Source organism: Phocoena sinus, chromosome 1, assembly GCF_008692025.1.
Source record: "Phocoena sinus isolate mPhoSin1 chromosome 1, mPhoSin1.pri, whole genome shotgun sequence".
Classification (NCBI taxonomy): Eukaryota; Metazoa; Chordata; class Mammalia; order Artiodactyla; family Phocoenidae; genus Phocoena; species Phocoena sinus.
The window spans coordinates 22,563,144-22,588,576 of record NC_045763.1 but is presented as its reverse complement, the minus strand read 5'-3'; the positions used below and the strand labels follow the sequence as shown (position 1 = coordinate 22,588,576).

At 44.6% G+C, this 25,433-nt stretch overlaps 1 protein-coding gene and 1 non-coding gene across 11 annotated transcripts in view; both read right to left on the bottom strand.

Moving 5' to 3' along the window:
* Nucleotides 1–8,609, bottom strand: part of GMEB1 (glucocorticoid modulatory element binding protein 1) — a 32,152-nt gene extending 23,543 nt beyond the window's left edge. For 2 of the 10 annotated variants that reach the window (XM_032640836.1, XM_032640901.1), the window contains exons 1-2: nucleotides 8,498–8,590; nucleotides 1,620–1,777 (exon numbers count right to left, since the gene is read on the bottom strand). In XM_032640836.1, the coding sequence (XP_032496727.1) occupies nucleotides 1,620–1,747 (128 nt within the window). In that variant the 5' untranslated portion in view covers nucleotides 1,748–1,777; nucleotides 8,498–8,590. Of the gene's footprint in view, nucleotides 1–1,619; nucleotides 1,913–1,966; nucleotides 4,653–4,703; nucleotides 4,726–7,263; nucleotides 8,032–8,497 lie in introns of those variants that run through there. The other 8 variants (XM_032640868.1, XM_032640863.1, XM_032640893.1 and 5 more) reach the window with 8 other exon arrangements.
* Nucleotides 8,610–22,496: 13,887 nt separating this feature from the next.
* On the bottom strand, nucleotides 22,497–22,630 carry LOC116745549. The gene has a single exon (XR_004347464.1). It is a non-coding gene; the product is annotated as a U11 spliceosomal RNA (small nuclear RNA).
* Between the last annotated feature and the right edge of the window lie 2,803 nt (nucleotides 22,631–25,433).

Genomic DNA, 25,433 nt, shown 5'->3' with positions numbered 1-25,433 from the left:
CATGAGCTCTAGAGCACAGGCTAAGTAGGTGCAGCACGTGGGCTCTAGGGCACACGGGCTTCAGTAGTTGTGGCGCACGGGCTCAGTAGTTGTGGCTTGCAGCCTCTAGAGTGCAGGCTCAGTAGTTGTGGCGTACGGGCTTAGTTGCTCCACAGCATGTGGGATCTTCCCAGACCAGGGAGCGAACCTGTGTCCCCTGCATTGGCAGGTAGATTCTTAACCACTGAGTCACCAGGGAAGTCCCTCCCATATACTTTAAATCATCTCTAGATTACTTATAATATCTAATACAATGTAAATGTTATGTAAATAGTTGCTTTCATGTGGCAAATTCAATTTTGCTGTTTCAAACTTTCTGGATTTTTTTTCTTTTTTTAATATTTTTTATCCAAGGTTGGTTGAATCTGTGGATGTGGAACCTACAGATACAGAGGGCCAACTGTATATGCTTGCCCAAGAACACTTCTGATCCTTGAAGAATCTTTTATACATTCCCCAAAATAAAATAACTACTCCCCTGGGACTTCCCTGGCAGTCCAGTGGTTAAGACTCCATGCTTCTAATGCAGGGGGCACAGGTTCCACCCCTAGTCAGGGAACTAAGATCCCACGTGCCACGCGGCAAAGCCAAAAAAAACCAAAAAACAAAAAACACTATATTTGACAAAACAAAAAAAAAAACAACTTTAAAAATAAAAAAAACATATTTTAAATAACTACCCCCCGCTTCCCTCTGCAGATCTAGTTCCCATTTAACTTTCAAGACCACCAAAAAATCTTATATCTTCTTTCAAATTCATAGTGATCCTCTGAATTCAAAAGCACATCCTAACCATGCCACTCTGCACTTCTTAGGTTTTGCCACGTAAGTGATCTCTTTATTTACAAACATGTATTTTTGCCTTGCACAACTAGACTACAAGCTCCATGATGGCTGGAACCATGTGCTATATTTCTTTCAACACCTTTGAAATACGTTGTGTAATCGTAGGTGGTTGATAAATATTTTTTTGATAGACTAAGCTTAGTAATTTGCCCATCCACGAGGGTCCAGAGAACTTCTGGTAGGAATACTTTTTTTTTTTTTGCTGTGCGTGGGCCTCTCACTGTTGTGGCCTCTCCCGTTGCGGAGCACAGGCTCCGGACGCACAAGCCCAGCGGCCATGGCTCACGGGCCCAGCCGCTCTGCGGCATGTGGGATCCTCCCGGACCGGGGCACGAACCTGTGTCCCCTGCATCAGCAGGCAGACTCTCAACCACTGCGCCACCAGGGAAGCCCCAGGAATACTTTTACAGTTGCCTAGTCTCCTCTGACTCTAACTACACTGTCTTCTGGTAAACATGTACCAAGGCCTTGTGCTAACCAGTGTGGATAAGTAAGATGAGGGAACCAGGTAACTTACCCCCAAGGAACTCACAGTAGAGAAGACGGAGAGAGACAAGGAAACAGCAAACTGTTGTAGTAAGTACTGAATGACAAACATAGCACAATACATTATAGAGATGAAAACTTAGCTCTGAGAGTTCGATGTTGAATGTTCCATTGTGCTAAATCACCTTAAAGTTATAATTTCCTCACTCTTTGAACCTCCCAAATTTTTCAAATCTCTAGTCACTTACCCTTGTTGCACAGGCTGTAACTGCAAGATCACTTGGGTTTTGGTATCTTCAGCGTTCTCCCCTTCATTTCCTTCAGTGGGTACCACAACCACATCCCCCACCGGGACACTCACTTCCGCATTAGCCATCTTTCACATGAAGTCAGATAGCTGGAGCTGCTGTCAGAAACAAGAAGCACCAGTAACTTTGTCTGGTTTGAAAAGATGGCAACCATAGGAAAGGAACACCAAGATAATAACTATTAATTCCCAGGGCATCCTGCAGATCATGGTCCTCTGAAAAAGATGGGAACTGTGAGAAGGGGCTGACACAGGCTCTGATCTTTCCAGAAATGCCTTAGTACTCACTTGTTATTGTAGTTTTTCTTAGTATGTGTGATTCACCCCATGGTGTGCTGGAGCCAGCTCTACCAGCTCCTGAGAACCAACTGTGCACATCTCTTCCCAACTCCAAGTTTAGTGACATCAAGTTGGTAGCTTGAAATCAGTTGCTGGGAGAATATACACCACAGAAATTGACAAACATTACAAATCAGCGTATATTTTCTTCTAGAGAACTGGTTTACAGCACACCACTAGTTCCATCCCAAACTAAGCTCCTAGGAAGTAAGAATCATCTGTTTTCTTTGCAACCAGGCTTTATACCTCATCAAGTGCTCTGTCCTTTGTGAGTAGATACTAATAAGCAGATACTAATAAGTATCTGCTAACTAAACTAAGTTGTATGGGAAAAAGAAAGATGGTTCGCGTCGTGTGGTTTTTTAATAAATGCTGAATCCAACTGTATGACCTCCAGGAACGTCTTAATACCTCTTTGCCTCACATTAAATGGAGATAGGGTCTTGCCTGACATCTCCCCTGCGGAGCTGTCAGGGAAACCACTGTCCAGTACCACAAACTCCTTGACTCTAAAGTAACTCAAAGCATTATCTCAATCTTAATGAAAACTCAGAGGGCCCCAAGTTATTCTGCAGCTGTTAGTCTTCACAGCTGAAAAGAGTCACGTAAGAGAATATGGATAAGAACACTCTATTTACTTAGATATGTGAGTACTTGAAGATGATTAGGACTGTGCTGAACTGTGCTTAGACAGACAATGGATGCAAGTGTGAATATGTAACTAGTACTCAGATGACCGAATCCACATTTCAGCTCTGCCACAGCAATTGTTTGCCTATAATACACACATTTAACATGGCACTCAAAATCTCCCTCATTTGGCCCCCAAATTTTCCCAGTTTCACCTGCAACTACAGTATCCCAGGAATCTTAAGATCCAGCCACACCAACCTCCCACAGATTTCTGAACGTGTAATATGTACTTTCAGGTTTCCCTACCTTTGTTATTCCATAAGCCCAAAACTCCTTTCTCCCGCATCTCCTTCTCCCTTCAAGGTCCAGCTCAAAGCTCACTCCTCCACAAAGCCACTGCCAAACCACTTTCTTTTCTGAGGTCCCCCAATACTTGCTTGCAGCTCTCCTCTAGTGTTTATCACACTGTGCCTTGCACTGCAGTTAACTGAATAGATATCTACCTCCATGACGACACTAGACTCTCTGTGAGGACAGGTGCTGCTTCTCTAAAAATCTTACTTCTTTCATGCTGTGGCACAGCCAAAATTTTTTTTTAATTAAAAATAAAAAATAAAAATCTTGTCTCCCACAGCCTTGCTCATCATAGGCAGTGACATACATTGGTTCAATCAATTTTTGTTTGTGTTTGACCTGGTTAAAATTCCTCATATATGACTTAGACTTCTGCCCTTTATGATTCTCACAGTCAAACTTTTTTCCTGTATTCAACACCTCCTATATCTAAAAGCCTCTTAAAATATCTTGTAGGCACCTTAAACTGAAAGACTGTTCCCTCTCAAACCTGCTCCTATGTTTCCTGCCTCAATAAATGGTGCTACCCTCCACCCATTTTCTCAAGCCAGAAACTAAGGAGCTATTTTTGACTCCTCTTTCTTCTCTTTCTAAATCCAACCAACCACCAAATCCTATCCATTCTATCACCTATCTATCTCTTTTAACCAACCCCCACTCTCCATCTGTGCTGCCATCATCATATTCTGAGCCACCACACTGTTACCTGGATTTTTCCAGCTGCTTCTCATCAGTACCCTAATCTCTGGTCTTGATCTCCAATTCATTATCTACAGAGCAGACAAAGTCATCTTACTAAAGGCCATTTTCCCCCACTTAAAAATCCTTCAGTGCATTCCCTTTGCTGCTATTAAGGTGCAAAGACCCTAATATGGCTTTCAAAACCCACCAAATCTGTCCCCTGCCCACCCTGCTAGCCTCATTTCTCACAGTTCTTCCTCTCACATTGTGGGCTCCTGCCATTGCATTTTTTCCAATTTCTCAACTACGCCATAGTTCCTCACCTGAGCCTTCACACTTGTTTGCCCTACCGGGAATTCTCTTCTCTTTCCCCTTTGGCAAGTCACTGCTAAACTTTTACGACTTATTTAAAACATCGCTTCCTCAGAGAGGCCATCTGTGACATCCCTGACTACATCTGAGAGGGTCTTCTTGCTTCCCCAGCGCCTGCAGCATCCCCGTCACAACCATCAACACCCTTTGTCCGCCTCTCCCCCTCAGACTACATCCTGGCAGAGAAAGGATAGCTTTTCTTTCTCAACAGGCTCCCCTGTGCTAGCTCAGTGCCTAGGACTCTCGAGTGTAGTAAATAGTTTTCAAATATCAGACTTCTATTTACAAAACTGCCTACCTAAAACTTCCTAAGAAAATCTGGCACATAGCATGTATGTAATAAATTTTTGTGCAATGAGTAACTCACTTTACCCTAAAAGACTTCTAGAATTTTCTCATCTTTAACTGAGGGGATATAAATTTGCTTAGACAGCTCAGGCTAAGCTGCCTTGCTTACTGCCCATCATTATGGCCAATATGTACTGAGTCCCTACTCCACATCGGACACAGACTTAGGCTCCCTGGATATGAAAAGGGATGTTATCTGCTCTTAAGGAGCTACAGAAGGGAAAGAGATGTGTGACACTGTCACATAGTACAGGAAAAAAGTAATTGCAAGATACTACAATATACAATCTAAACTTACGTTGGGCTTCCCTGGTGGCGCAGTGGTTGAGAGTCCACCTGCCGATGCAGGGGACACAGGTTTGTGCCCCGGTCCGGGAAGATTCCACATGCCGCGGAGCGGCTGGGCCCGTGAGCCATGGCCGCTGAGCCTGCGCGTCCGGAGCCTGTGCTCCGCAATGGGAGAGGCCACAACAGTGAGAGGCCCGCGTACCGCAAAAATAAATAAATAAATAAACTTATGTAAATTGAAGGTTTAAAACTGGCGGGGGTGGGGATTAGAGAATCAGTGGACTGGTGTGGCTGGCTGCCAGCAATAGAAGCTAAATGATTAGGAACCTTGAGTCTAGAAAAAGCCAAAATGGATATGATGAAGTATAAAATGCCATCAAATCCTAGAATAACTGAACCAATAGATATCGTCAAAGTCTGAACCATAAAAATGTAGGGTAAAAAAAAAAAGTAGGGTGAATTATAATAATCACAGCTAACAACTGTTGGACACTTGTTTGTTGCCAAGCACTATTCTGTTACATATTTAATGAATTTAAAAGATGTAATACTTTAGCATGTAACAGTCGTAGGGAATTTATTTCAAAACAATGGTTTAAATGTTAAAAAATTAATAGCATAGGTAAATTAATGGGTTAGAGAAGCAGAATCAGGATGCTTCTAGTTCAACCTTCTACCCTAAGGTTGAGTCCTCTCTACAATACTCTAAATAAGTGGTAGACTAACTTCTTGATTAATACTTTCCTCAATAATAACTCATATACTCCTTACCCCCCACACACCTCAGAACTCAAGAGGAAGGTTCTGGCTGCTTCTCTAACCTTCTGAGAATTTATCAGAGAAGATAATTATAATCATCCACGATATATCTCTCAGTATCAGTCAGAGACACAGGTCTGATCCAACATGGCAATTCTTACATTCTTTAGAGAAGCAAGTTTGGGTTGAATATCTCTTATTATCCTAAATACCATATTCCTAGCAAGTAACCCGAATCAGCTCTACAGACTACACTGGCTAATTGCAAGGTCATCTCTTCAAGCTGAGTGTAAACTGAAAAGTAGCTCTTGTTTATACCAACCAAAACTCCTAAGGCAAGATGAGTGAGTTGCTCCTTTGGGTATTTCATGGAAGGGGACTTAGAGTATTCATTGTGGAATCACACAACACTCTGTAATTCTAGGAGCACACATGAAGGAAATATGTCAAACTTAAGTGAAAAGGAAGAATTATTTGTAGCTATTTTCAAAGACAAATAAGACACCTTGAAAGTAAGCACGACTACTCACATAAACTATCAAAAAACTAAACAAATGATAATCTGACTTACTCTGGATTAAATTCACTTTGTGTCCCAAAAATTGTTTAAAACATGGCAAGATGTAAGCATAAGTGTCACATGATTACAGGAACATCAGAGTTGGTAGTTGAAATGGACTAACAGAAATACTAGATATCCTGAAATTTTCTAACTCCAAAATGTATTTATTCCATACTTCACTGTAATTTTTGTAGACTGTGTGGTCTATTCTTAAGAAATTTCCAAGTTAAAACTTTATTATTACATGAGGCCAAAACTCCTGGATTTTTTTTTCCCTTTATTCCTCCTCACGTATTTAGTAGGTGATCCAGGGCGCTACCAGATGTAATGAAGCCAATAAGATCACTACATAGGACGACTGTGAGGAAAAGAGCCAGGGCAAATGAAGTTTGGGATAAGTCACATATTGGTGACCACTACGTAGGTGTTTAGGGAAGCAATAGCATAAAAGGGTTTTTTGTGGGTGTGTGAATGTTTTGTTTTTTCATGTCTATCTTCCCTTTCATGATTTTTCTCTTCAAGTGTGTCAAATCTATTGTTTATTCTGCAGTACGCGGGCCTCTCACTGTTGTGGCCTCCCCTGTGGCGGAGCACAGGCTCCGGACACGCAGGCTCAGCGGCCGTGGCTCACGGGCCTAGCCGCTCCACGGCATGTGGGATCTTCCCGGACAGGGGCATGAACCCATGTCCCCTGCATCGGCAGGCGGACTCTCAACCACTGCGCCACAAGGGAAGCCCTATTCTTTTTTTAAATTAAGTATTAAATTTCAATCTTTTCAGTTTTCATTACTAGGAATTTTATTGTATTCTTTTCCAAATCTGCTTGACAGTAAAAGGGTTTTTTGAAGGGTTACCATACTATAGTTGAGGAGACTTCTGCTTAGGACAAGACCAAAATACAGCCCAAACTATCCCAATGAAGTTGAGTACAAGTTGGCTATTCAATATGTTTGTTGAAGTAAATATGAATAAGTGGTTGACTAACAACTAATGGCAAAAGTCATCAAGTCAGTAGACTAATTTAAATACACATAATTGATAAAAGGCTGACAAATTAGGGGAGTCAGTCCATTTAATGAAAAAGTCCCCCAAAGAGAGAAAAGAATCCTCTGTGAGACTCGAAATATCTGATCCTCCCTTTTCCTAATCCTCCAGGTTAAGGAGGAAAATGCCACTTCTTGGTTCTCCTAAACAGACACCAGTTAAGGCCCCTGCTGTGTCTGTTAGGAAGGGTTTTTGAATTTCTCACATCTTGAGGAGAGAATGCAGGCCTCCTCCAGCTTCTTAGACGGCCAAGCCTTCCCTTGATCCCTAAGTCAAGACTTGTGCCTTAGTCTGGGTGGATCACACTCCAGGATCTTCAACCAAGAGTCTGCCCTCACCTCTCCTGCCCCTCAATTAGAAGACAGCAGGCCAATTCCCCTGTCATTTTAGAAAGCAAGGGTACTTTAGCCTTCTTCCCACCAATTATCTTCTCTCCCGTCCTCAAAAACACGGGTCTCCCCACTCCCGACAGACCAGATCACCCTGCTCTCCACCTATAATAACAGGAGGTACTCCCAGCTCTCTGTTATTCTCTCACAGACCTGGACCCTTCTCATTCCTTCCTCTGGAGGCTCTGAGGTGTCTTCTTACCACCCCCTCATCTAGGGGACGGTAGGGGCCTGCTCACTTCCCCTTAGAGATCTTCTTCCTTGTCCCCTGCTCCCACTACCGGACCTGTCACCACGCCTTCGGGGAAGCACCTGCTTCTTTCCCCCCGGACTGAATGGCCGAGGCCTCTAACGCGCCCCCGGGTGAAACGTGGACCCTCCTTTCTTCAGCAACCCACTCTCTGCTCTTGCTCCCCACCCCAAGGTTCCCAGGGATACTCCCGGGCGGGCAGCGGGCTTCCTTCACCCTTCGCCCCACTTTCACCACTATTCCCTAGCCTGAGCGCGACCCAGGCCTCTCCCCAGCTCGACCCAGGCCTCTCCCCAGCTCCTCATCGAAGGGCCTGGTGCTCCCCGGATCCCGCCCTTGGGGATACCCCTGGATCCCCGGACCCCTCCCCAGGGTCCTGGGCGTTCGGGCCTCCCAGTCCGGAGTCGCTCCGGCCCCTCCAGGTCCCTCGGCCGAGGACTTCCGGGCCCCTCGGTCCGGGGCTCCGGGGCCCCCCAACGCCAGGCTCGCCGGCCCCCGGCCGCTCTCGGCCGGGGTCCGGACCCGGGCGCCGCGGCCGGCCGCGCTGGGGGCGGCCCGGCTGCTCGGGCGGACCCAGCGGCAGCGTCCCCCCACCCCCCCGCGGCGCCGCGACGTCCGCTCGCTCCCCGCGGCGGCGGCGGCACGCACAGGGCGTGGGGAGGCGCCCGCGGAGGCAGGAGCCCCCCGCCCCCTGCGCGCCCGCCCGCCCTCGCCGGCCGCCGCGCGGCCCCCGCGCCCGCCCCCCCGCCCCCACCCCACCCCGCGCCCGCGCCCGCGCGCCCACCCCTCCCCCTCCTCACCGTCTCCGTCGGGCGGGCGGGCGGCGAGCGGCCAGGGCGGGCGGGCGACGGAGCATGCGCAGACGCCGCCACGGCCGCTACCGCCACCGCCGCCGCCAGGCCCGGCTTCAACACTTCCGGCCGCCGCCGCCGGCGAGTTGGCTCCTTAAAGGGGACGCGTCCCTATTGCCGGCCCCGCGGAGGATGAACTTCAGCCGGAGAGTTTGGGGCCTTTATCATAGCAAGAATCTCCTGCCCTGGAAAATTAGTGTTGGGAGGGACTCCAGGGATCCTGATAACTTTTCTAACCCCACTTTACGGGTGAGGAAAACGAGGCCTAAATTAAAGTCTCACCTCATTCGCAATTGGGGGCAAAGGTATGTCTCTCAAAGGCAGGACTCCCCTTGGAGGACTCTGCCCCTCTTACTTCCTCAAATCCGGTTATGAAGCTTACGTTCATCAGACTTTCAGAAGTGACGATACAGCTATCATTTTGGAATCAAAGATCTGGTTCAGTATAGAGTCAGTAAGCAAACTCCTTTGCGTTCTCACCCATGCATGTTTGTCAAGCCTTTTCTGGTTGTGAGGTTTGTTCTGGGTTCAAGTCATAAATTCTTTGGGGGTTACTGAACAGCTCTAAGCCCCTATTTTGCCTGGGAATTAGGTTGTTGTTAAGTGTTAAAAGAAATGATCCTTGAAAATGCTTAGGAAAGTTCCTTGGGCCAGTAATAGTAATTAGCAAGTATTAAGACCTTTCTATGGCCAGGCCTTAGGGAAGATGCCTTTGTCTAATATAATCTTCTTGGCATCTCTACTAAATAGCTTCTTTTCACTCCCGTTTTACAGATAAAATACAGGAGGCCAAGAGAAGTTAACTAACCCCTCAAGGTCACAAAACTTATAAATGGTATAGCCAGGATGTAAACTCAGGGCCTTCTTTCTGCAGAGTACATGGTCATAACCACTCATATGGTTGCTACCGTTATTAAGAACGAATGAGGTAGTGGCATGCAGGCACTGTTTTGGAAGGGGAGAGAGAATTGCTTCCCCATCTTGCCCCTTCCTACGAGTCACATCTCTGATCTCTATCCCCTCTGTCATGACGAGGTGACAGGAAGTTTTACAGGTTCTTGATTCAAGAACAGGTAGGCAACCCAGGAGTCGAACAATAGAATAGGATTTGGGGGTCAGACAACCTGGATTCTAGGCTTGGTTATCACAGCCCAGGGATCTTGGCCAAGTCACAACTCCCTTAAGCCTTGATTTCCTCATCTGTAAAATAGAGATGATTTTCCCACTGTGCCCACCTCTGAGGGCTGTTTCCAGGATCAAATAAGGAGACTTACACATTAGTAGGTGATTTTGAATATAATAGGGGCTGGTCATGAGTGGACCCCTGACCTTTGTGAACTATTTCATAGCAAGATCATCTATATCTTTTGATTATGCATCATGCACTCATTGAACATTGACCAAAACCCTGTCCCTGCCTTCCAGAAGTTCTCGGTCTACCTTCTTCAGAGACAGAATTGTAAACATACAAGACAGTACAGTGTGATAGGTGTTATCATAGAGATACAAACAAAGCACAGAAAAATTGCAAAAGACTCTCCCTGGAGGATTCCTGAAAGGCTTCACAGAGGAGGAGGCATTTATGCCTGGTCTCAAACAATGTGTAGGAGTTCATCAAAGGGAAAAGTGGGGAAGAGCATTCCAAAAAGAACATGTACAAAGAAATACAGGGAAATGTGGCTGAAGAGGGGGGCTGGAACCAGATGGTTCTCATAAGGGGTAAGGAGATATCCTACAAGGAGTGGGGACCCAAGGGAGGTTTAAGTCCTCTTCAGCTGTAGTGCTAACACCCAGCCCCAGCCCACAGGACTTATCTGGACCACTGAAGTAATTTTCTAGTACTCAGCAACCCTATCCACCCACTTGCAAATGTTAACCGCCCTAGGCACCTAAAGGGAGTAACCCTTTAAAGAAATAACATCAAATTATGTGACTTCCCTGTTAAAAACCCTTCAGTAGCTTCCTATTGCACCTAGAATAAAATCCATACCTCTCACTAGGGCCACCATGTGTGATCTCCTTCCTGCCCTCCTCTGCCCCTCACTCACTGTGCTCTGGATACTCCCTTTGTGCCTGGAACTCTTCTCAGTGCCTTGTCACTGGCTCTTCCCCCTAGCTGGGAAGCTCCTCCCTCAGGTCTTCAGAGCTCACTCTCATCTATCCTTCCTCACAGACCTTCACTGGCTCCCAACCTTAAAGTGGGGTCCCCAGTCACCTTCTTCCCTATCATTGTTGCTCCCAGTTCTACCAGGGCACTTGTCAGGTTCATTTGGGGGACTATTCAGGGCACCATGTCTGAGAGAACTCCCATCCATGTCCTAGTCATTTTCTCTCAACCCCCCAGCTTACCTTCATAGCAATCCCCACAATGTGAAATCCCCTGGATTATTTATTTATCTATTTTGTGTCAACCTGTAGAGTTTGGTGCACAGCAAATGTTTGTTGATCGAATGAATGAATGATCAGAAAAATTATGATACGGACTGGAGAGGAGAAAGACCAGGAAAAGGAAACTATGTGAGGGAGACTAGGATCATCTTGCTAGGATCATCCCCACAAGAGAGGGGCTCATGCAGGGCAGAGTTCATGGCTGTGCTCCAGACACAGTTCCAAATTGGAACCAACAGGTCTTGGTGATCAAGCAAATGCGGGGAGTGAGAGAAAGGGACAAGGATGACCCCAAGTGAAGGAACAAAGCAGGAAGAGTTTGTTGGGGATTGAGGGAAAGTAGAAATAATGAGTCCATTTGGACTTGTTGAGTCTGCGGTGTTTGAGGGACATCTAAATGAAGGCATCCAGAGGAAGTTGGATTGACTGGTCTGAGGCAAGAGTCCAGGACTGGATTTTGGGACCTGTCAATGTAGATGGGCCACAGAGGCCAAGAGTGGATGGGTCATCCAGGAAGAGTGTGCAGGCAATGTGGGGCCCAAATCTGGGCAACATTAAGCCTTGAGGAACCTGAAGGAACCAACCAGAACTGGTAAGAATGCTTAGCTCCCTGGACAGAGAAGAGAAAAGAAGCCCAGAGAGCAGGCAGGGCGCTTCCAGAAGGGGATGGATGGCAGGACTTCTCTGGTGGTCCAGTGGGTAAGACTCTGGGTTCCTAGTGCAGGGGGCCAACATTTGATCCCTGGTCAGAGAACAAGATCCCGCATGTGTGCTGCAACTAAGAAGTCCTTATGACACAACTAAGAGTCCCTATGACACAACTTAGTTGCATGCTGCAACTAAGTCCCATGCTGCAACTAAAAGAGCCCACACTCCGCAACTAAAGATCCCGCATGCCACAACTAAGACCTGGAGCAGCCTAAATAAATAAATGTTTTTTCAAAAAAAGAAGAAGAAGATGGCACCAACAATGCCAGATACTGCAGAGCGATCAGGCGAGGAAAAAGGAGAAGTCATTGGACTTAGCAGCTAAGAGGATATTGCTGATCCTTCCAGGGTGGGTCACCTCTGAGGTTAGGGAGGAGGCCAGATTGGAGTGAATCAAATGGTAAGTGGGAGAAGTAGCAGAAACAGTGAGTGGAGAAAATTCTTTAAAATTTTTTGACAAAAAGAAGGAACTAAGGCGTAAGGAACTAAGGCGTAAGAGGCAAAAAAGTCATGTGAAGGCTTTCCTTTTTTATTTTTTCACTTAATTGTTTTTCCTGTAATTACCTGTTCACTGCAGAAAATTGTAAAATGCATAAAAGGATGGAGAAGCAGGAAAAAAACCCCACGTATTTAACATGTGGTATATTTCCTTCCAATCGTTTTTCTATGCATTTTTTCCTTTAGCTTGAAGAATTGTCTTGAATGTGCAATCTGTGTTATTCTTCTTTTCCCCTTAAACACTGTTTCCTAAACATTGGAGAGAATAATTTTTCTTCTCCTCTTCCCACACCCCACCTCACCCTCACCACACCGCATCCCCCTCCCTCTCCCTCCTTTTTGGTTGGGCTGAGCAGCTTGCAGAGTCTTAGTTCCCTGACAGGGATTGAACCCACACCCTCCCTTGGCAGTGAGAACATGAGAGTGCAGAGTCCTAACCACTGGACCACCAGGGAATTTCCTTTTCCTTCTTCTTTTCAATATGAGACATACTTGAATGGCCAGTCTGGTTCTATCCTCCCCTCTAGCATTCTTGGGGTCTCTCTGATTTCTGAGCAGACAATTTTGTTTGGGAGATAATTCTGTTCATTTTGGGTGACTAAAAAAGATGAACAGTGGAAGGGCCAAAAATTACTTTGGGGGTAGCTGGCAGGGTTAGGAGAGGCCTCCGTGTGGGATGTTCAAGGCTTCCAGGCCCCCTTGGGGACACTGTGGGTATGAACTGGACAAGGCCCACAGGGGCTGCAATCAGTTTGAAAACAGCAGGGAAACTGAGGGACAGTGGTACCCAGATCTGCTGAGAGCTTGCTCTAAGCACATTAGATCTATATAACCTCCCAGGTCCTGTTATTAACCCAGTGTAACGTGAGAGATTAAGAACATTCCCACATTCAGAGAACTCCCTGGCAGTCCAGTGGTTAGGACTCTGTGTTTTCACTGCCAAGGGCCCAGGTTCAATCCCTGGTCAGGAAACTAAGATCCTGTGCAAGCTACGCAGCCAAAAAAGAAAAAAAAACAAACTTTCCCACATTCATATATCTATTTGTTGGCTGTGTTGCATTTGAACTTAGGCAGTTGTACTCCAGAGCCCATGCTCCTAGTTACCCCACCATTGTGGCCCTCCTATCCCTGGTTGCACATAGAATCACTTGGGGAGATCTTATAAAATACTCATACCAGAGTGCCACCCCAGATAAATTCAAGTGGAATCTGTGAAGCTAGAGCCTGGCCATGAAAATTTTCTAAAATGTCCCTCGATGACTCTAATGGACAGCCAGGTGGAAGAACTACAGCTCTGCTGACTCTTGACTATGTTTATTTCAAGCCAAGTAACAACAACAGCAGCATGAATAATAACAGCTAAAGCTTACTAAGTGCCAGACCATTTAACTTATTTATTTATTTTAATTTATTTAACTTATTTTATTTTTGGCTGTGTTGGGTCTTCGTTGCTGTGTGCAGGCTTTCTCTAGTTGCAGCAAGCAGGGGCTACTCTTCTTTGCACTGCGCGGGCTTCTCACTGTGGTGGCTTCTCATTGCAGAGCACGGGCTCTAGGCATATGGGCTTCAGTAGTTGTGGCATGCAGGTTCAGTTGTTGTGGCGCAGGGGCTTAGTTGCTCCACGGCATGTAGGATATTCCTGGACCAGGGCTCAAAACTGTGTCCCCTGCATTGGCAAGCAGATTCTTATTTTTTTTTTTCTTTGAGATTTGATTGCAAAGCAATGTTCATTATTTTTATTTTTTAATATCTTTATTGGAGTATAATTGCTTTACAATGGTATGTTAGTTTCTGCTGTATAACAAAGTGAGTCAGCTATACGTATACATATATCTCCATAACCCCTCCCTCTTTCATCTTCCTCCCACCCTCCCTATCCCACCCCTCTAGGTGGTCACAAATCACCAAGCTGATCTCACTGTGCTATGCGGCTGCTTCCCACTAGCTATCTATTTTACGTTTGGTAGTGTGTATATGTCCATGCCACTCTCTTACTTCGTCCCAGGCTTACCCTTCCCCCTCCCCGTGTCTTCAAGTCCATTCTCTACGTCTGGCAGGCGGATTCTTAACCACCACACCACCAGGGAAGACCCCCAGGCCATTTTTGACACTTGTTATTAACTTATGGAATCCCCACAAGGTAGGTACTAGCAGTGTCCCCATTTTACAGATAGGAAAACTGAGGTCGCATAGTTGGTATGTGGTAGAACCAGAATCTGAGCTCTTGACCTCAGTCTATGCTATGACCTAACCATTATGATTTCCTGAGACTAGCTGCTCATAGGATTGAAGGGAAAAGAAGCTAACATTGCTTAAGCCCTTTCTCTGTGTCTGCAGTGTGCTAGGAGCCTTTCCATAGATAAAATTCCAGGCAGGAAATTTCCTTTCCAGGTAGGGAGTGTTATCCCCGTTTCTCAGAAGAGGCAAAACAGGCTCAGTGAAATTAAGTGGCACGGCCTCAGGTTGCAAGTCTAAGAAGTTGCAGAGCTGCCACTCCCAATGGATCCGTCCTAATTCCAGGCTCTGTCCACTTATTTGAAGTAACTAAAATAGTCAAATTCATAGAGACAGAAAGTAAAATAGTGGTTACCAGGGGCCGAGGGAAGGGGGGTTTGGGAAGTTAGTGTTTAATGGGAGTTTCAACTGAGGATGATGAAAAAGTTCTAGAAATGGATGGTGGTGATGGTTGCACAGCACTGTGAATGTACTTAATGCCACTGAACTGGACACTTAAACATGGTTCAAATGATACATTTTATGTTAAGTATATTTTAACCACAATTTAAAAATTAAAAATGAATAAAATAAGATAATTTAAAGAAAATAAGAGACGGTGAAGAGCGAGGTTTTGGGCATGCCTATGATGTCCCTGGCACTGGGCAGGAAGCTGGTCATGAGCTGAGGGAGCTTACACTCTAGTGGGCATAACAGTGCATATGCCAAGCGCCTGGTAGAGAGCATGTACTCATAAGTGTAGCTACTAATAGTCCCTGCCACAGATGGGGAGACTGAGGCCCAGAGAGGGCCTTAACTAAGGTCCTGTAGCCAATGGAGGCAGCTGACTGGGCTCTATTCTAAAAGGCAGGTGGGTGGTGCCAGTTGGAGTATTAATAATAATACCAGCTGGCATTTCTTGAGTGCTTATTACATTCCAGATATGATTCCCAGTCCCTCTGTGAGTGTGGATTACCACATTTACTGTTCCCGACCTCCCTGTGAATGAGGTACCATTATCGTGTTCCTTTTACAGATGAGGAAACTGAGGCCAAGGCAGAGACTGATTCAAGGTCACAGAGCCAGCAGGACTTGAATTTTATCCTCTCTGGCTCCAAAACCAGCAAGTTAGCCTTTTGCTTTGGTGGTGGTGGAGGACAGTAGGGGTGGGTGGGGCTGGTGTGGGGAGGAGGTGATTCACTTAACTGTATCTGGATTCATCCCCATTTTTTTTTTTTTTGCACCCACGGGTGGAACTTCCTCCCTTCCAGTTTCAGTCCCCATCTATTAGTGGCTTCTGGCTTCCGAGAATGTGATACAGAGGGTGGGGTGAGCTGCGAGGGGTGGGGAGGTAGACACAAAAGTGCAGGCAGTCTTTAGTAAACACAGATTTTTGAGTGCTCTCTATGTACCAGGCAATGTTCCAGGGGCTGGGAGTCCCGTGTGAATAAAATAGATTTTGTCTCTGTTCTCATAGACATTCTATTGCAGAGTGTATACATTGCGGGGGCGGGGTAGAAAAAGAGGGGAAGTGGGGGAGAGAGGAGGGAAGTGGATATAGACAAGGGGCAGGATATGCCAGGTGTCAGTAAGGGCTATAAAGGAGATGTGAGAGAGACAGTGACTGGGGAGGGGATATAACTAGACACAGTGAGAACAGGAAAGGCCTGGCTCGGGAGCTAAGGCATGGAGGATGAGAAGGAGCCAGCTGAAGATCTGGAAGCAGAACATTCCAGGATTCTATGGGGAAACAGCACAGGCAAAGGCTGTGAAATCCATGTGTTGGAGGAACTTGGAGAAGGCCAGTCAGGCTGGAGCAGAGTGACAGAAAAAAAAGGAGTAAAAAGATCCCAGTGCCAGCTCATGCAGGGTCTTGTAGACCACGATGAGAAGCACAAGGATAATTCTAAGGGAAAGGAAGGCCATTGGAGGAGTTAAGAATGAAGATGAGGGCTTCCCTGGTGGTGCAGTGGTTAAGAATCTGCCTGCCAGTGAAGGGGACATGGGTTCGAACCCTGGTTCAGGAAGATTCCCACATGCCTCAGAGCAACTAAGCCCGTGCACCACAACTACTGGGCCTGAGCTCTAGACCCTGAGAGCCACAACTACTGAGCCCACGTGCCACAACTACTGAAGCCCGCTCATCTAGAGCCCATGCTCCACAACAAGAGAAGCCACCTCAGTGAGAAGCCCGCACACCGCAATGAAGAGTAACCCCTGCTCGCCGCAACTAGAGAAAGCCTGCACGCAGCAACGAAGACCCAACACAGACAAAAATAAAAATAAATTAAATAAATTAAAAAAAAAGAATGAAGACGAGAAGGCAGCATGACAGGGGACTTCCCCGGTGGTCCAGTGGGTAAGACTCTGCGCTCCCAACGCAGGGGGCCAGGGTTCGATCCCTGGTCAGGGAACTAGATCCCGCATGCATGCTGCAACTAGGAGTCTGAATGCCACAACTAAGAAAGCCCACATGCTGCAACTAAAAGACCCCACATGCTGCAACGAAGATCTCGCATGCCACAACTAAGACCTGGTGCAGCCAAAATAAATAAATATTAAAAAAAAAAAAAAGAAGGCGGCAGCATGATAGGAAGTCAAAAGACCAATTAGGAGGTTCTGGCTGTAATATAACAGAACAGGTGATGACGGTGGGGATTCAGGAGGTGGTCTTAGAGGGGTCTTTTGGAGGTGACTAAGTGATGGAGGTGCCATTCACTGAGGTGGAGAAAACAAGAGGAGAAGCAGGTTTGATGGGGGGATGGGAATCTAAGGGGAAGTAGGGATAAAAATTATGAATTCAGTTGTGGACATGTTGAAATTGCAGAGTTAGTAGCTGGCCAGGCAGCTGGAGACAGTGTTCCCAGCTGGAAGTAGATACCTGGGAAGAGAGACCAGAGGCTGCCCACTCTGGGGACCCATAGGGCATAACTCTTCACAAATGGATAATGTAGAGTCCAGAGGATGCCTGAAGTTTTGTTTGTTTGTTTTTGTTTTTAATTAGTTATCAACATTTACAACTCCAGAGATATCAAACAAAAGGATTTCCTCCTCCTCTTCCAAATTCACTGTTCTGGTCACACTGGGCCCTGGGCCCTGGGCCCGCGTACTGGGAAGGCCACAGCAGGCTGGTAGGGGAGCCCACTGCTCCTCCAGCTCAGGCATGAATTCTTCAGCTGGTCCCACCACAGCAGGCCTGCTGCAGATTCCACTCAAGGCCTGGTCCTGACAGCCCTAGAGTTTCATCCTCTGGCATGGGCAGGAGGTGACACCATAGAAGAGGGAAAAGTTGGTCTGGGACAGAGAAAATAATTTCTCCCATTCTGTAGTGGTTATTGTTAGTGGTTATTGATACACAAAAGTTGTAAGTTCTGATGAAGTCCAATTTACTTATGTTTTCTTTTGTTGACTGTGCTTTTGGTGTCATATTTAAGAAATCATTATGAAATGCAATGTCATAAAACTTTTCTCCTGTTTTCTTCTAAGCACCTTATAGTTTTAGCTCTTAAGTTTAGATCTTTGATCTGAGTTATTTTTTGTATGTGGTTTAAGGTAAAATTTCAGCTTCATTCTTTTGCATGTGGATATCCAGTTTTCCCAACAGTATTTGCTGAAAAAACTGTCCTTTCTCCATTGAATGGTCTTGGTACTTTTATCAAAAATCATTTGATGTTACAATTTATTTCTGGACTCTCTATTGTATTCCATTGGTCTATATGTCTGTTTTTATACCAATACCACAACATTTTTACTTAGTTTGCTTTGTGGTAAGTTTTGAAATCGGGAAGTTTAGTCCTCCAACTTTGTTCTTTTTCAAGAGTGTTTTGGGTATTCAGGGTCCCTTGAGAATCCAAATGAATTTTAGGATGGGTTTTTCTAAATATTTCTGTAAAAAATGTCATTGGGATTTTTATAGGGATTGCATTGAATCCACAGTTTGTTTTGGCTAGTCCTGGCATCTTAACAAGATTAAGTCAACCTGTGAACATGGAATGTCTTTCCATTTGTTTCTGCCTTCTTTAATTTCTTTCAGCAATGTTTTGTAGTTTTAATGTACAAGTTACACTCCTCCTTGGCTACATTTCACCTCCTTGGTTAAATTTATTCCTAAGTATTTTATTCTTTTTGATATTATTGTAAATGGAATTATTTTCTTAATTTCCTTTTCAGTTAGTGTATAGACTACAATTTTTGTGTGACCTTCATTTCTTATCAGTGGTCACTGATCCCAACATCCTAGATAGGGGATCTCAGGAACCAGATTTGGTTGGTTTCAAGAGAGGAGCCATGCTGGCATCTGCCCATCTGAAGGATGGAAACTTCCTCTTCTCTTCTGACAAACTGACACCCTCTTCCCCTCCATCCTTCAAAATACCAAAGCTTCCTAGCCTCTCAAAATCCATCTCCCTGAACCACCTCCCCTTCCCCCACCCGCCTGCAGTAAACCCATCCAGTTGGGAGTCTCTGACATTATTTGAAGTAATTCTATTTTAATTTCAGAAGGGTCTGCTACTTTCTTGCAAGTGGTGTAATCTTCATTACCTGTAAAATGAGAAGACTGTTTTGTCCTACATAGGAGAATACAGTCAACTCTCTAGAATGGACAGAAACACGCTATCTTGTTTACTCCTATATCCTAGGACATAGTAGGTGCTTAGTAAATAGTGGCCAATGTAATTGTATATACACAAGAACTTCATGGATTGTGAAATGCTCTACAAATATGTATTGAATGTCTATTATGTGCCAGGTACTACACCAGAAACCATGGACACAAGTGGTCTATAAGACATAAATAAGTTCCCTGCCCTCACATACGTGACATCTGGCTGGGGAATATAGATACTGAACAATTAATTTTGCAACTAATACATTAATAACAATCATGATAATGTTCTGCAGAGAAGTATCTGGTGCTATGAAAGAGTGTAATAGAGTGTAGGGGAGCTAACCTAGTGAGGGTTGGAAGGATCAAGGAAGCCCTTTCTGAGGAAGTGACATTTGAACTGACATATGAAGAATGAGGAGGAGTTAGCCACTTTGGGAGAAGGGGAGAGGAAGACAGGCCGTTGAGAAAGAGTATTTCCAGGTGGAGGAGAGAAATTTCTGGAGGTCCTAAGTTGAGGAGAGTAGTGGCTTCGGAGAAACCGAAAGAAGACCAGTGTCGCTTGAGCCCTGAGAACAAAGAAGGTGGTGGGTCACTCAAAATTTACAGGATGTTAACCCAAGCTAGTTAGGTGTCATTAAAGGGTTTTAATGAGTGAGTGAAAAGTTTTCAGCTAACACACAGAAGCTCAAAATACAAGAAATCTACTTAAGTCAAATTTCTTAGGGACTTCCCTCATGGTGCAGTGGTTAAGAATCCGCCTGCCAGCGCCGGGGACACTGGTTCGAGCCCTGGTCTGGGAAGATCCCACATGCCACGGAGCAACTAAGCCCATGCGCCACAACTACTGAGCCCATGTACCACAACTACTGAAGTTCGCACACCCTAGAGTCCATGCTCCACAACGAGAAGTCACCACAATAAGCCCGATCACCGCAAGGAAGAGTAGCCCCTGCTCGCCGCAACTAGAGAAAGCCCGCGTGCAGCAACGAAGACCAAACGCAGCCAAAAATAAATAATTTTTTTTTTTTAAGTTTCTAAAGTAGGGAACTTATTCCATAAACTGATTATATATTCTCAGGCTCCTAGCTGAGTGAACTTTTCTCCTTTTAGCCCTTGATTTTTTTTACAAGTTTATTAAAATATAATTTACATATCATAAAACTTACCCATTTTAAGTGTACAATTCAATGATTTTAGTAAATTTATAAAGTTGTGCAACATAATTTACTTTTAGAACATTTCCTTCACCCCAAAAAGATCCCTCATGCCCATTTGTAGTCAGTCCCTGCTCTCAACTCCAGTCTCAGGCAATCTCTAACCTACTTTCTGTCTCTATAGATTTGCCTCTTCTGAACATCTTGTGTAAAAGGAATCATATAATATATGATTATATATATATCACAGTCTTCTGTGACTGGCTTCTTTGTGAGTCTGATTTTGTTTTTCATCATTTGTATTCCAGTGACTATGTGTCCTCATTATTTCTCTAATCTTTTCGTGTATTCCATATTTTCTTAGAAAACTGGAAAATACGGATAAGTAAAATGAAAAAAGCTTCACTTTCCTAATAAATTTTCCTTCTCTAACAGATTCCACTCTAGTTGACATCCTCCTTGGGTATTCTGTGCCATGAGAGCAAAGGATTCCTCTCAGAAGACCTGAGCTCACCTCTTGACTGCTACTTTCTAGCTCTGTGATCTGGGCCTCTCAGAGCTTCTGTTTTCTCATTTGTTAAGTGAGCAAAATAATACAGCCAGCCCTCTGTATCCCCAGGTTTTGCATCCACAGATTCAACCAACCATGGATTTAAAAAAAATCCAGAAAGTTCCAAAATTCCAAAAAGCAAAACTTGAATCTGCCACCTCCCTGCAACTATTTTACATAGCATTTACATTGTATTAGGTATTATAAGTAATCTAGAGATGATTTAAAATATAACTGGAGGATGTGCATAGGTTACATGCAAACACTAGGCCGTTTTTTGTTTTGTTTTGCTTTTGGCTGCATTGGGTCTTTCTTACTGTGTGCGGGCTTTTCTCTAGTTGCAGAGAGCAGTGGCTACTCTGTGGCCACTCAGTGGCTACTTTGTTGTGGCGTGCAGGATTCTCATTGCGGTGGCTTCTCTTGTTGCTGAGTACAGGCTGGGCGTGCAGGCTCAGTAGTTGTAGCACACGGGCTTACTTGCTCTGCGGCAATATAGGATCTTCCTGGCCCAGGGCTTGAATCCGTGTACTCAGCAGTGGCAGGCGAATTCTTAACCACTGCGCCATGAGGGAAGTCCGTAGGCCGCTTGTATATGTACGGATTTTGGTATCCAACGGCAGATCCTGGAACCACCTTTCCCATCCTGCACGGATATGGAGGGACCACTACATATGAGTACACGATACATTTGTTAGAATTAATGAATCCTTGTAGCTAAATCTTTCTCTTTTCTTTTCGTCCCCATTGGGCGGCAGAATCTTAGTTTCCCGGCCAGGGAATCTAACCTGCGCCAGCTGCAGTGGCAGCGAACCGTCGTAACCCTTGAACTGTGGGGGAATTCCCTAAATCTCATGTGAGAACGTAGTCTTGAGACACGAATTTTTTTGAAGGTTTTAGATTTTTATGTCTCTTGCCCAACTGCTCTCCAGAAAGGTTGTTGCTATCAGCAGTAAGAAAGCGCTGCTTCACTGGTGTTTTAAGGTATTGCCTCTACGTTTTTAAACGACAAAAGCTATATGAACATCAACACAGCTTTACAAAGCGATACGTACATCTGGTAAAAAAAAAGGAGGGGATTTTTTTTTTTGTACAGCAGGTTCTTATTAGTTACCTGTTCCATACATACTACTGTTTATGCATACATGTCAATCCCAATTTCTCAACGGGAGAAATTTTTACAAAATACGTTTTGCATGATAATTCCATTGCTTTTGCAGACAACTGCAAAGGGTACAGAAAGTCTTTTTCTCGGCTTACAGCAGTGAACTCACGGACAAATATATCATTTTTGTTGCTTACGTTCCTAACTTGTGAAAGGAGAAAAGTACCTGCTTCTGCTATTTAGAAAAAAAAAAATCAATTGCTTGTGAAAGCAGTCTTCACAAACAATTCACAACCCCGACACCTCCCCTAGATTTCTGGAAACTAAACATCGTACACTATAAAAGGAATTTATCACGAGATACATATATATATTTTTACAATTTATTTATTTTTGGCTGCTTGGGGTCTCCGTTGCTGCGCTCGGGCTTGCGCTGCTGTGAAAAACCACGACTACTTTTTCTTGCGGTGCGCGGACTTGACGCTGTGCTAGCTTTAGCTGTTGCAGAACACAGACTCTAGATGCATGGGTTTCAACAGTTTCGGCACGTGGGCTAACCAATCGCGGCGCACGGGACTCCTATTCCATGACATATGGGATTTTCTCGGACCAGGGTTTGAACTCGGGTCGGCTGAAAATAAACGATAACTCATTCGCTTGTACAAAACATTAATATCATTTTAACTAGTGTAAAGCGAGCACTCTGTATTTTTAAACCGGGAAAGAGGGGCGCCAGGACCAACGATCACTAGCTGCCCAGTTTTCAAAAAATTATGCTTCCGAAATCTCTTGATGTCGATTCCGCACGAAGAACAAACGAGCTGCCCCACGTGTGTCACTCACGACAGAAGCCCTTTTTAGCACACTAGCGATAACAGCAGGGTGGCAGTGTCGGCAAATGCCTTTTATGATAAAGGTGAAAACAAAGTCGATGCAATTTTCTACTCAGAGTTCCCGAAGTTGAGGGTGTAACCGCAGGAACTTCTGAGACGGAGAGAAGGCTTCATAAAGAGATTCTATCGTTTATTTTTGGATTTTTATTTAAAAGTAAAAGCTAAGATTTTAGTTATATGCAAATATGCGCAGTGCTTGCTGGGAAGATGCCGGCGGGTGCAGAGGGAGGGGCGGGGAGGAGGGGTTTGTGGGAGGGAACCGTGACGACTTAAAGCTGGTCTGGGGCTCTGCGAGACCTACTTCCCCGCAGCTGTGGGTGCCTATCTGGGGAAGGCACAAATCCCATCCTGTTAAAATTGAAAATGCACAAACTTGTGCCACTCCTAGCCGTCCACCCTGAAGCTGCCCCAGCACGTGAGCACTGGAGGCACCGGATCCCTGTAAGAGCAAAAAACTGGGAGCTAATTAATCTTCACCTACACAACAATGAAAGAGCAGAATGTGGTGGGTTCATAAAGTGGAATGCCATCTGCTGTACTTCTAAAGAGTGAATTAGACATCAAAAAAATTGACAGATAAAAGTTGCAGAATAAGTTACAGCATGACACCATTAACGGAAACAAAGTAATACTGCGCTTTATCAACAGGTATAAAAAAATTGAATGAAGACGGTGTTGAATACGGTACCGTATGATACCGTAATAAAGAGCATACGTGTGCACACAAAACCCAGTGCTTTATTTTCAATGGCTACATGTTTCTATTATTAACACATATCAATTACCTCTGGAAAGGAGGGAGAGAGGGAATCTGGATGAGGGCAGAGACACACAAAACTAGATTTACCTGTAATGTTCTCATTTTTAAAAAGCACAGATTATTTTATTATTGTGCATTTTATTACTTGTGCAATTAAAATTATTTTTAAAATATAGTCCGTGCTTTCTATATTTTCTCTATTTCATTTCTTAAAGTCAGGTTTCTTGAGGTATAATTTATATACAGTAAATTCACCTTTTTTTGGGGGGGGCTGCGTTGAGTCTTCATTGCTGCACGCGGGGTTTCTCCAGTTGCAGTGAGCAGGGGCTACTCTTCCTTGCGGTGCGCAGACTTCTCATTGCGGTGGCTTCTCTTCTTGAGGAGCACGGGCTCCAGGCGCGTGGGCTTCAGTAGTTGTGGCACGTGGGCTCAGTAGTTGTGGCTCACGGGCTCTAGAGTGCAGGCTCAGTAGTTGTGGCGCATGGGCTTAGCTGCTCCGCGGCATGTGGGATCTTCCCAGACCAGGGCTGGAACCTGTGTCCCCTGCATTGGCAGGCGGATTCTTAACCACTGAACCACCAGGGAAGCCCATAAGTTCACATTTTTTTATCATACAGTTCTGTGAGTTTTAACAAACTTGAACAGACATGTATCTGTTACCACAATCAATCAAAACATTTCTATCACCCCAAAAAGTTCCTTTGTCCCCTTTTCTAGTCAACTCCTCCCCCCATTCCCAATCCTGGCAACCTCTTTTCTGGCCCTGTAGTTTTGCGTTTTCCAGAAAGGCATAAAAATGGAATCATTCATGTATACTTCACTTTTAATATAAAAACTTTGTGCTAATTGTAAAGAAATTGATACAGTACAGAAATGTGAGAATGCTTTTCCCAAACTACTACTAACAGTTTTGTGTTTATCTTGCCTCCCACCTGTAGTGATGCACTGTGGCAAACGCTATGGAGGTTTCTCAAAAAACTAAAAACAGAACTATCATATGACCCAGCAATTCCATCCCTTGGTATACATCTGAAAAAAACAAGAATAATGTGAAAATATACATGCGCCACAATGTTCATAGCAGCATTATTTACAATTGCCAACATATGGAAGCAACTTAAGTGTCCATCAACAGATGAATGGATAAAAAAGAAATATATATTTATGTATAAAAGAATGAAATTTTGCCTTTTGCAGCAACATGAATGAACTTGGAGGGCATTATGCTAAGTGAAATAAGTCAGACAAAGACAAATACTGTATGATGTCACTTATATGGGGAATCTAAAAAATACAACAAACTAGTGAATATAATGAAAAAGCAGATTCACAGATTTAGAGAACTAGTGGTTACCAGTGGGGAGGGGGGAGGGGCAATTTAGGGGTGGGGAAGTGGGACATACAAACTGTTGGGTGTAAGAGATAGTCTACAAGGATGTATTGTACAACATGGGAAATACATAGCCAATATTTTGTAATAACTGTAAATGGAGTGTAACTTTTAAAAATTGTATAAAAAATAAAAGCAAAAAAAGTAAACTGGGTCTTAAAAAGATGGAGTGCAAAAACAAAAATGGTATGCCAGACCCTTAGGATAATGAAGAGAGCAGTGGCAGAGAAATAAGACTAGGAAGATAACTTAGAACTTAGTGGTGAAGGGGCCTGGAATCTGTGAATTTGGATCTGTGGCAGGGTTAAGAGTGGATTGGGAATTTGGTGGGATGAGGATGGCAAGATATAAAGACAGGGAGAGCAAGTTGCTACACCAATCCAGGTAGGAGGCAGCTTTTCCTGCTGATACTGCTGCTCACTCTTTGCTGTCCCAGCCTTTTGTACATTCCTTTATGTCTGTGGGTTCTTGGGTTCTTGTCCATCTTACTGTGAGGACCCGGGCTCCAGAAGGGACTCAGGCTGGAATCGGGTCTTCTTTACAACCCTAGCATCTAGCACAGTTAGTAAACAGCAGTTCTCACCATTGACAGTCAAGCGAAAGCATCAGTTTAATGGTC